General features: G+C 38.4%; 1 protein-coding gene across 1 annotated transcript; it reads left to right on the top strand.

The window, feature by feature from the left end:
• On the top strand, nucleotides 1-11775 carry XKR9 (XK related 9). Its single transcript, XM_050892709.1, has 3 exons — nucleotides 1-275; nucleotides 9806-10029; nucleotides 11132-11775. Exons 1-3 carry the CDS (start codon nucleotides 1-3, stop codon nucleotides 11773-11775), a joined length of 1143 nt encoding a protein of 380 aa, XP_050748666.1.
• Nucleotides 11776-13007: the final 1232 nt, after the last annotated feature.

The following is a 13007-nucleotide window of genomic DNA, read 5'->3' as shown; positions in this document are numbered from 1 at the left end:
ATGATGAAATTTACTAAGCAGAATTTTATTTTTTTAGTTGGTGGAATTATAATTTATGTAGTTGATATTGGAGTGGACTTCTGGGTAGCTATGAAATATTTCTGTCAAGGACAATATTGTTGGGGTATATTGATACTGTGTTTTAGAGGTCTTTCATCATTAATAACTCAGGTATTCAGTTATGAGTGGTTTAAAAATGACTGGGAAGGTACTGATACTGGGAAGCGGAAATGGATTTTTCTAGTTCATCTCTTTCAGTGTGGAATTTTTATAAGGTAAGCACATTTTAAAAATTATTTTAAAATGAGAAATCATATGCTTTAAGACAGTTTATTAAGAAATGCTTAATATGGCTTCAGGAACAAAACCACTTCTGGCTTTAGCAATTATTGCTCCATGTAAGCAAATGGATTTTTGTCTGCTTATTCCAGGGGTAAATTATGTCAGGTTTTGATGGAAATGTAGATCTTCCTTCATTTTACCTGTAAGTAATAATTTTTATCATTCACTGCCTAACTCTATTTGATTCATCAGCCTTTTGATAGGGCATATTTAATAGAAATGCTTGCTTTACAGAGTAATACTGTTGTAACTGATAAATGTAAGTTTTTAAAGTGATGTTAAGAAAGGAGTTCATTTGATTACACTAAGCAGGTGAGATAGCTGAAATAAGAGGTAATTTTTGAACCTGAGAGTCTAACCATATGTAGAAAAAACCACCAAGGTTCAGGAGAGACATGAATAGTTGAATAGTTAGTAATACTTGCAGCAGTACTTCCTGCAGGGACTGAGTTAACGGTGACAGGAACCTTTGTTTGCTGAAAGGCACACGTCCAGGAATAGTTTAAGATACCATATGCTTAACATTCTGTGGTAAGAGAATGGAAAATTATCATTATCATTATAGAGATCATTTGTGCCAAGATTTTACTTCCATTTTAAACCTGAGGTGAAAGATGTTGGCGAAAAGTCCTGAATTTTAATTATTTTGGGTATGCAACATGCGACAACCATGAGTGAATATAGACTTATCTGAGACACTTAATAAAGTACGTATTTAAAATGCCTCCTTTAACTTCCTATACTAATCTATGGATGGTGATGAAAGATATATTTATGCTAATGTAAAAATTACCCTCACATGCATGTTTTATTCACTTGATGTTATCATGGATTAAGGAAAATGATGGAGCTTTTACATGTCACAATTAACTTTTGCCTCTCAATATTCTTTTTCCTTTTGTCCATCAGCTTTACTTTCCTGCTCCTCCTCTTACAGTCCTGAAGTTTTAGAATTCACAGAGGAGTATTTACTGACAGGATTAACTTTTCTGGTGTCAGGTATTAGAAAAACTTAGAAATACTACATTTTGAAGAAAAAGAAAATCCGTCTTCAATTTTTCTGAATGGTTTCTTATTCACTAACCAGATCCATGGACATGGGTTGGTTCTTGTGAGATATACCAAGACCTGGCCACAGGGACTGCACCAGGTTCTGCCTTTTGGAGGGGATGTCTCAGGGCCCGCTGTGGCACTCTCCTTTTTGTCTGTCCCCAAGGCTTTTCATCTTTAGGTATGTCTGGGAGTGCCATTCTTGTGCTTGTGACTTACAAACCTGCCCCTCTGAGTTTGTTTCTTCTGAAGGAAATTAAAGCCATGACCTCTCTTTCTGATAACTGGTGATAAATGTTAAGCCAGTAACGGCGGTGCAGAATGGCAGAAGCCACCCTTTCAATGTCTGGAGGAAAACCTCCCTTCTTCCCCTTTCTCTTCCATGACCTCATTCTCTGTAATCTGTTCAGGACTGTAATTCTGGTTTCACCTTTGGCTTGGTTTCACACTCCCAGGTTGCCCCTAAAATTTCCTGCTGATTAGTGTCTATCTTTAAGACCTTACCTTTCAACACAGACTTTCATAATTCAGATCCAAGCTCCGATCGTCTACAACTCTAGATACTGTAATCTTGACTCAGTGCTTGTATCTATTCAAAATGCTGCTTTTACAGGCAAATCTTCATGGATTTGCCTTAACTTAACTCTAAGGTAATCCATGAAACTCTTGGATTTACCTGAACTCATACCCTTTCCAATGAATATCTCTTACCATGAATTTCTATAATTTTCGAAGCTTCCTTCCCAGAATTAGCCCCATCTTCTCTGAGTGGCTTATTACCTAGTAAACATAATTTTGCCCTTTGCACCGACAGTGTTGTCAACTTGGTCACCTGTTCACTATTGCACAAATCATATTTTCTCCTATGCTGCCACTTACACTTGGAAAAAGTTTCCACGTTGGTATGTATAAATTACAAAGATCTTTCAGCGACTCCTCAAAGTTCAGCAGTGTGATAATGCATACTGTAAAGTATAAACTGGTAACAGCAAGCTGACATCAGTGCTTGTACCTTTGTGATCAACTATTTATACTTCCTATTATATGTGTTTTCTTAGGTGTGTCCATGTACAACTCCCTCCTGTCCTCCTTCTTAGTCATCTGATTTATCCAGTTAATTTAGACAACGAGTCTCTCCGGCTTATCTCTATAGTCAATGGATAAAAATAGATTTTGTCAGGAGTCGGGTCGTACTTGTTAAGGTGAGCTTCTCCAGAAGGTCATTTGGGGCAGGAACCTATATGCTCCATTCACTACAGAGGAAAATAGGGGCCTAGCCAGTAAACACGACTTGGCCAGTGAACTTAGGATGCCTGAAATTGTAAGATGTGAATACACCTTACCAAAATTTCTTCCTTCATTTCTTCCTTCTTTCGTCCCTTCTTCCCTCTCTCGTATGTCTTTTACACTTCTTGCTCTGTCTTTGAAACAGGTTTCATTATGTTACGTTTGTACAGTGCACAGCACAATGGGAATCAGTCTGGTTATGTTATCACACTGCCAATGCTAAGTAATAAATATGGAAATAATATGTGTGTATACACTTATGTACATATATATATATATTAAAAATAGAGAAAAAATGAAATTAAAATTATTTCATATCTAATAAGACTTTAGTTTATTTTAATGGAAAGAATGTAGACCTGTAATTATATTTCATATGAAATGTTATTCTCTGCAAGAAGCAAAATTAAGTTGGTAAAGCATATATTAGCTATGCTGACTAAAATTATTTTTAGCCTGACCCATTTAAATGGGTCACACAGCTGTTGGTAGAATTGAGAACAGACTGCGGCATAACAGTCAACATTAAGACAATAACACAGTCAGTGAATGTGGAAAAAGGGGACATTTCCCTGGGGCACCATATGAATTCTGGAGCCCACTGACGTGTAGCAGTTTGCAGCATCAGTCAAGGACACCTGAGGAAGACTAAATTTTAGCAATTAATAACCTTCACTGTCAGAATAGAAGGCCATACAGGCAGCAGCCATTTTGATATCGGCAGCTGCTATTGTGTCTCTTGATGCTTAAAGGTAGGCTCAAGATACCCTGCATCTTTGAACAGGAGCAGATGAAAAAGATTTTTTTGCAAAGATGAATTCTAAATCCATGAGACACCAGAGTAAATGTGAGTGCTTTGCTGAACCTGGGATTATTTCATTACACATTTTTAAAAGGCGATGAGAAAAAATCAGTCAAGATAGGTGATGTTCAATTTATACTGGTACAGATTTAGCACCTGTTAAGTCACACCCAAACCAAGAATGGATCAAAAATGAGGACTGAAGCTGGTAACATGCCTCTAGCAATTTATGCGTATGACAAGAAATTTCACAGGACAAAATAAATAGAAAGGTATTTAAGATACCAAGTCAGTGAGGTACAGAGAGTCAATTAAAAGTGGAAAGTTTGTAATGCTACTTTAAGTGAGTTAAAGGTTACGTAATAATACGTGCTTCATTACATTTTCTTAACATAAATTCACTGTCCTAAGTATTGACTTTGTTGCAACAGTTTCATGGACTTAATTCAAGCATTTCGATACTTAGAAGATTAAGTTTAACATGCAGCGGAGAATAATTTACCTTTGATTAAGGATTTATACGATGCTGCAAGCTGTGATTGCATGACCAGAATTTAGAAGGGACAATCATTGCCACCAGGTCTCTCTCACACCCTCCCTGCATGAATTTCTAAAAGGCATCCAAATCTTTATCAGTGTAGTTTGATGAGATGGGATGTGAAGTATAGTACTGGGATTGTGGTGGAAAGTCCTCAGTGGAAATCTGAGGGGAAGCAGGTGACATGGAAGCACTGGCAAGGAGCTTTGCCTGTGACATGTGAAGGCTGTGAAGCAACAAAAACAAGTAGCTGTCACCTCTCTGAATCCCCAGTCATGCTTGGAGAGCCAAAGCCTTCCTAATTTTACAGAGACCAGGAGCAAACTTCATCCCTTATGAAATGATGATGAAAATGTAGGAGCGTCTCAAGAACAGAGAGGCAGTGGAGCTGTGTTTCAATGAGTGTTTATAACAAGTAGGAGTCCTATCATCTGCATTCTCCACAAAGGAACACTACAAAGGCAGAAAACTTTTTTTTCCTATCAAAGTGAATATGAAATTTAGAAACACTGACATTTCTTTACTGTTCACATATGACAATTCCAGTTGTAAAGAAATTGTCATTTTTTACTCTATTGGCTTCCAAGTGGCTTATATACCTTGGATTAATGAAAAAAAGATCCTATTTAATGAGTTTAGAGGGAGAAAAAGTAAACAGCAACCCTGCCTTTATCTGTATCAATGACACACTACCCATACCCATTTCACCTTCAGTTTAAGATGTACGTCTACTTAAAATACATAACCAATCCAGCACTTTTAATTAATGTATTTTTATTCCAGTTGAAGTAGCTTTTTAAGAGCCTTCTTTTCAGTTTATGAAGATTGAAACATGGAGCTGCTATGGCAATAGATATATTAATATAGGAATATAATTATGATAGGTTCATAGCAGGCACAGTGTTTGGGGGAGCCATGGGCATGATGAAGGAGAAAATTTGAGTCTGATCTGTCCCTTAGTACAGACTGAAATTTGCCCTTGGCTGTGAATGCAGTTGTCTAATGTTAGGCCTAAAAGTTGGCTATGTCCTTCCTAAAATGTCTGAATATTGTATGCCAAGTAGGCAGACAGGAATGGGAGTGTAAGCTCAAAACACTCTTAAGGGATGAAAGATTTGTCACAGTGAACTACAGTAAGTGACATAGGCGTGTGGAGCTCAGGGAATACCACCTCGCTTAATACGTAGTTAAAGAGCAACGGAAGTATTTGGACTTTTCTAGAAGAAACAATGTATTTTATACAGTATTCAAAGTTAGAAGTGGACTAACTGAAATCGCTACAACTAGTGAAAAATACTATAGCATACCATCTTATAACAATATAAACCTAGTATACCATACTCAAGGAATATGCTTCCGAAAACTGACGAGTGATTTCAGGTGTGCATCCAGCTGAAATATTCCTTTTACAGCATGTCTGGTTCTTGCCTTGCCTATCATCTGCCTTCTCAGCTGTCAGCTCTGCAGCTCGAAATTTGTGCAGCTGGTTTCCACTTCTTGCTGCTTGGACAAACCCAGGCTCTGGTGAATGAGACAATGGACAACTAACAGATCGGTCTACCCAATTGTTTTTTCTTGAAAACATTGCAAACTCTCCAGATGTTTACATCTCAGATGCAAGAACCAGATGTTTTGGAATACTAATTGTTTTATAAACTGAAAAAGCTACAGATGCCTTGCCAAACAGTTCAGTTCTTTGCTTATGAGCGATTATTCAGAGAACAGTAAGATAAATACACAAAAACATAAAAGTAGAAAACGGTTTCCTTTGGGAGTAAATAACGGATCTAGAGCCATCTCACAGAATCCATGTATGGCCTCAATGGCAGGGCTGCAGTCTATGAATCTCTGCAAGAAGAGCAAAGGATCTTCCCCTAAGGCTCCTCAGTAGTAACGTAGCTGCTCCACACCTGCTACTGATGCTTCCAGGTTGCAATTCTCACTTCTATGGTCGGCATGCTTTAACGTATCAGGGAGCAAGTCATGATTCCTCTAGCATGCACATAACCCAGGACCTGCAAATCCTGGCTGTCTCGCTTGTAGCTGTGGAAGAACCTGTGACACTGTCTCCCCTGTGGTCAAAGGACTTTGTCGTTAAAGGCGGTGAAGATGTTAAACTTTTAACACCTGGAGGAGCCAGCAATTCTTCCTAGCTCCCTTTGTAAGCAGAAGGGTTATATTGGGATGAGATGATTCTGTGATATCTGGGTGTCTAATGATTTGCTGCCCCCTGTTTTCTGTGTAAAGGAAATGCAACTGCATGGGTTTCATGGGGTCCGTAGTCCGTATGATCCTGTGGACGATCAGGGAACTGGGAACCTGCGGCACTTCAGCGTGAATCTTGAAATCATCTGAGATGCAGCCTTAGGGAATGGAAGTAGGAGGCAAGCTAAGGCACAGGACCTTGCCTTTCTCAGCCTGCATGTTAGCAAGCTTGTACAACTGTGTAAGATAACCAAGTGATGGTCTGTGGTGTTCTGCTTGATTTCTCAAGAAAATAGATCTGAATGAATGATGTAATCTTCATAATCCAGATGACTAAATTCTTGTTGAGGGGGAAGGCCTTTAGCAATGTCTATAATGCTAGAAAAATTGGCTGAATAACAGTGAGTTTTCTTGAAAAAGGACTGCTTTTGCTGTCCTTGCCTGCCAGTTATAGTCAAAATGGATTCATTGGAGAAGAATATTGGAAGCTCAAGACATCTGGGAACTGAATAGGCAGAAATAGGCTTGAAAGTGATGTCTGAAGGCTGTTATGCTCAAAATCTTGTTTCTGAGCAAACACACAGGATTTGTATACCTATAAAGCCAAGAACTTAGTATAAGTGAAATTGTAACAGTTGATTCCAAGAATCAGTATTAGTCTAGATCTATGTATTATAGGAAAAGAAAGAATACTTCTACGCATAAAAAGTTTCAGTAATAATAATACATTTAAAATTGTTACACACATATTTCTTAGTTGCTATCCCTTTTCCTTGTGTTTTGCTCACCTTTCCTCTGCTCCTCTGGGTCGTAATGTCAGCAGTTTCATTCCGGTGCATAGGAGGGTTACGGGTGTTACCTGTGTCTGGAATCTTGCTGGGAGGAACTTGATGTTCATGTTGATGGTTTCTTCTTCTTCACCCTTAGGATCCACTTTGGGTCTTTTTTGTATGTTTGCTAACACACTTTTAGACTTTGCTTTTTCTTCATTTCTCTGCAGCTCCACATTACATCCAAACTTAGTATCTATGGTGCTTTTTATGCATGTTAGATACTATTTCTTTTTTCTCTTTTTTACCCCTAAAACTGGTTTCATCCAGCTCCCGGTCTGCATTTCTACAACTGACCATTGGTGATTTGTTTATAGGCGTGGAGTCTCCAGTGTCAAGCCATCACTTATCATCCTATGCGTGTACTCTTCCACACTGCATCTGGTGTCTCCACATCTCAGGACCTCTGCTATCATACCAGGACTATATTTCTCTATTCTACGTCATCATGTCTGTCATAAATATCTCATTCAATGTAGAATATCTGCTTGTTACTGTTGCCTATATAAAACTATGGCTGTACCACATAAAAATAAACAAAAGTAAACCAAATTAGCCACCTGGTCAATTGGAAGAAATCACCAATTTTTCTGCAGAAAGTCCAAGCTAAACCAAGTAAACCAAAGTCACAGACAGGTCATGAAAACTTCAAACAGAGCAAGCCTGACAAGCCTCAGTCCTGAGGCCTTGCAAAGCTTATGCCGCGTTACTAGCAAAGACAGTGCCTATTATGGTGCTGCAGAGTTACATGGCTTAGTCTACAATCTGCACAGCCAGTGTTACTGACCACTTGGAATCAAGTAAATAGCAGAAGGGAGCAAGCATTGCTTTGCTTCAAGATAGGATTTACATGCATACTTACAAGGATACTTCTCCCTGCTTTCGTTTGTTAACTAGTTCCAAAAGATTCTTTCTTTGCTGCTGAACAGTTCAACTGGAAAGTGGTCTTTAGCTGTGAAACCCTTCTTCTGGAATTGCCCCATTTCATCTATTACAGCGTTACCTACCTTACTTGGCTTCTAAAGAAGAACTGAAATGAGTCAGATCATTCACCAGGGCTGTGTATGTGTGTGTGAGTTCATTAGGGACAGTGGAAATACTATAATTTCCAGCAGCTGGAGCTCTGGTCCTACATCAGGTTGTAGCCACCATCCTGTTTTCCTAAACACAGCTGTAAAGATTACCAAGTACAATAGCTGGTTTCTCCCTTAATTATCGGAATGTTTTTTGATTAAAACTTAAGCATTCTCTCCCCTCTGAGGTGCTATGTCCACCTCCAGGCCTGAACCAAAGGTCTTGAAAATGGAATAAGACCTAGGTTTTATTGATCTCTAAGCAAAGCATTAGACATATCCTGAACAGAAAAGGTTCTTTACCACACAGAATGTACACCAGTCATGACTAACTAATTCCATGTATCTTTGCATTTACTGCTCTTTTAGAGGAAGTGTTCATTTAGGCTTGATTGAAAATAAACCAGAACTGTTCTAAAAGTCATTCAGGTGCACTCATTTGCGAAGGCAAATGGCTTCTTCACGTAAAACCAGTCAGATTATTAATAGAATCGGTCAACCCAATAATCCATGTGTCCTGAAAATAATTTTCTGAAATGAAAGTCTTCCTGAGTATTTAGAAAATAACACTGTAGTGATTTTTTTTTTTTTAGCTCTGTTGTATGCTTGCAATTTGTCAGATATTATCCTTGGGGCTTACGGATCTACATTTTACTTATATAGATGTGGATGTTCACAGCTGGATATTCACTAATACCCTTAAAAGCTGTGCTGGTTTTGGCTGGGGTAGAGTTAATTTTCTTCACAGTAGCTAGCATGGGGCTATGGTTTGGATGTGTGCTGGAAACAGCATTGATAACACAGGGATGTGTTAGTTACTGCTGAGCAGTGCTTACACAGAGTCAAGGCCTTTTCTGCCTCTCACCCCACCCCACCAGCGAGGAGGCTGGGGGTGCACAAGAAGCTGGGAGGGGACACAGCCGGGACAGCTGACCCCAACTGACCAAAGGGATATTCCATACCATATGACGTCATGCTCAGCATATAAAGCTGGGGGAAGAAGAAGGAAGGGGGGGAATTCCGGAGTGATGGCGTTTGTCTTCCCAAGTAGCCGTTACACGTGATGGAGCCCTGCTTTCCTGGAGATGGCTGAACACCTGCCTGCCGATGGGAAGCAGTGAATGAATTCCCGATTTTGCTTTGCTTTCACGTGTGGCTTTTGCTTTACCTATTAAACTGTCTTTATCTCAACCCACGAGTTTTCTCACTTTGACCCTTCCGATTCCCTCCCCTATCCCACCGTGGGGGAGTGAGCGAGCGGCTGTGTGGTGCTTAGTTTCTGGCTGGGGTTAAATCACGACAAAAGCATACAAAGCAAGTGAATGAGTATCTCAAAGAGAGACTGAGGAGAGATGCTAAGGGAATTTTCAGAAATGTGGTACTTTTAAAGAAATAAGAACCTAACAAATTAAAGCTTGTAATCTTTATTCAGGCAAGTCTCATTCTGTTCTAGTAGTTTTTACATTGCATCAGTATCGCTGGGCTTAAATGATTATCTGATATCATTGATACCAGACAGATATTGGACAAAATTTTATCTTAGTAGAAGGTGCTGGATTTCATTAAAAGATAAAATGTGAATGGAGAATGAAATGGGAAAAATCCTTGTTAGGCTATATCATTTTATTGAGTTGCGCTTCTAAAAAATGCTGTATAATCAAGTCTCCTTTTTTTGTAGGTATTGGTTTGCTTTGAAGTATGGCTGCCAAGCTGCATTTAAACAAAAAAGCAGGAGAGATACATCAGAAACAGACCCTCCCAACTTCATTCAAAAACAAGCTGTTGATGTTGTGACTGATATTAACATGCTCAGGGTATTCAAGACTTTTCTTGAGACCACACCACAGCTTTTTGTCCAGATTTACATCCTCATGGAACATGGCAAAAATAATTTCTGTCAATGTGAGTCTGTCTTTCTCCTTAATTTGCAAGTTGAGTATCTTACCTAAAAAGATAACTCATGTGATTGGATAACATTTTAAACATACCTTGGAAAACATACACTCCACTGTATAATTACTCTGCATTTAGTTAGAATTTCTGTCTAGTAGATGGTTCTGCCAAATCCATGAGAAGGAAGATTTCACTATAACAAGTTGTCCTGGTTTCGGCTGGGACATAATATCTAATAGAAACGTAATGATACATCACTTGAAAATAAGCTATTGAATACAATTAGTATATAATTTGCAGAGCAGTTTGTTTTGTGTGCTTTTGCTTACAGTTTCTTTTAAAACTGCTAACTGGGCATCTTGAAATCAGTAATGTATTTAGAGCAGCCCTGTGAACTGTCACTACCATCATCCACGTTACAGATGAGGGACAGAGTCAGAAAAAACCTAAGGATATGTCAGCATTGCAGAATGCAGTATGATGAAGAGATACTGGTTCAACTCTCAGAAGCAAGACAGCAGCTGTACCATTTCCAGCTCTAAAACTAGTAGGATTATTGGCAAGACATTGACTTACTCAGGGTAGGAATTTATCTAACCAAATGGAGAGACCTGCACTGCTGTCTAGTGTTCCTTCACAGTCCATAGAGTCAATAGGTACTCAGACAAAATGGTCAGATGAATCTCATCTTAAATGTCACCAGGTGAAGGGTCAAGTCTTAGTTATAGATTTCTACATTATAGACACCCCAGAGTCAATATCAGTTGCTGAAACTTAAGTTTTTATGGGCTATTTGCAATACTTTGGGAATTTCTAAGTCATCTGTGAATGGAGATGGCAAATATGACACGCAACTTAGGCAAGACCATTAACGGCCAGATGCTGGGCAGGATAGCATAGGCATACCAAACAGCATTAGATGCCTAGATTTAGGTAACTAAACTGAGCCTTAAAATTAAGGTCACTTGTTCAGGAGCACAGAGTAAATATAAAATTGGTATAAAGAAAGTGTTAGGAAAGCATGAACTTGTCCAAAAGTTCATTCAGAAATTATAATGTAAGATAAGTATCTTTTTCTTCGGTCTAACGTTTTTCCTTGTGTTTTGTTTAGATGCTGCCATTATTATGTCTTTTTGTGGTATCTCCTTTTCAATGGTTGATTATCAGATATCATTACGAAAATCTCTGCCTGATAAAGATGAATTTCGTGTGCTTCCCAAGTTAGTGTATCTCCTCTATAAACTGCTTACCATCACTTCTTGGATACTCAGTATTTCACTGATCACTCTACTAAGTGTTAGAAGTTCTGTAATTCTGCTGATATTTCTTTGGATCTGTGGCTTCACCTGGACTTTGAAACAACATACGACATTTTGCAAATCTAAGAAGATGGAACATCTGTACAGAACTGTTGTTGGAATCATTCTAATTTTTACCTTTTTTAACATAAAGGGCAGAAAAACAAAAGTTTGCATTTCTATTTATTATGCTACTCACACTGTTGTAACTCTAGGTATTTTGTTTGTATATATGTTCTGGAAACGTTCCATTATCAAGCAAATACATTTTACAATTGTGAGCATCCTAACTATTCTTAGTCTGGTGTTAGGTGTAATTTTTCTTGTTGTTTATTATAGGCATTTTCATCCCACTGCTTATTGCAGACCACAGGCATGTTCAGATGAAGCTGATGGAGAGGCAGGACAAAAAGATATAGTGAAAATTGGCAGATTTCAAAATTTCATAATGCAATGAACAATATAGATTTTTTTGTGTGGACGGTCTGTTTCTCTGTCATTGTTTCTCATGCATCATCACTGAGTAGTACATAATGGACCAGAGTTATTGGCTCTGAATAACTATTGTTTTCTGTGATGCTGTACAAAGCCTTTATAACATGAATATTTCTCTATGTGCTGGTCAAAGTTACTTTTGAAAAAGAAGCAATTTAATCTATCCATCCAACACAATCCACTGTTCTAGTTTTTAGTAATGCAAATAAAACATAGGAAAAGCTAAAAGTTAATCAAATGAAAGCTAGCATTAAAACCATATTCTATTCATTTATGTTGATTCTGTTAAAAACAAGGCTTGCTTTTCTTTTCTTGCTGGAAGGAAAGAGGAGTGCATTTGAAATAATCGAGGGCAGCGATCAGTTATCTGCTTCTCCCCATTAGTGTAAGAGCTGCAGTTCTTCTTTAGAAGAGCATAGTTACAAAACGTACTGCCTGCTCCCTAAATATCCCCTGAAGAAGAATAGCTTTGATTTATGGCTCAATCACTGTCTTGCCACAAGGAAATTTGGGCAGATGTTTTCAAGCATTTTATCTTCTAGGTGTTTTAATGACTCCTTTATTGTTTTTGTTCTGCTAATCTTTCACACAACCTTCTGTATTTAGGGGTGATGCCAGCTTGTTGTTCTGGATTATAATAGCAGCCTGAATGATTTATGGATGGCAACAGGAGTCTTGCATATAAAGGAAGAACTATCTTCCTTGAAGCTTTCCTCTCCTTTGAGCTCTAAGATGTAATACTTTAAATGCTGGTTTCCACTGAAATAGGAGGCTATGCAAGGTATCCAGTGGTGCAGCTTCTTTTGTCTTTGTCACTGGAGAAAAGAGAAGCAACTGTTCTGATGCATTGCACTCATATGGGCTGGGAAATGATGGAATAACCAGCTTGTCCATCAAGATTTTTTGGCAGAAGGCAGAGTGAAATTAGAGAACACTTCAGGCCTGTGTTCAAATGCTAAATCAACAACAAAGGAAATAAGGTTGATAGCCACAGCTTCTTCAGAAATAAAATCTAAGGGGAAGTCTTTCAGAGCTGCTGCATTTTAAATCTGAATTATGAAAACTGGGGCTCTTCCTCTCCCCTCCTTTCCCCTTCCAATAATTCACATTTGCAGTTAGAGTAGCCACAGGCAAAGGGAGGAAACAGGGTTTGAGAAAAGAGACTAGAGATAAGAAAAGCTGATAAACTTTGCC

The sequence above is a fragment of the Gymnogyps californianus genome, chromosome 2 (genome assembly GCF_018139145.2).
Source record: "Gymnogyps californianus isolate 813 chromosome 2, ASM1813914v2, whole genome shotgun sequence".
Taxonomy (NCBI): Eukaryota; Metazoa; Chordata; class Aves; order Accipitriformes; family Cathartidae; genus Gymnogyps; species Gymnogyps californianus.
The sequence above is the reverse complement of the archived record's forward strand: the minus strand, read 5'-3'. Positions and strand labels throughout refer to the sequence as shown.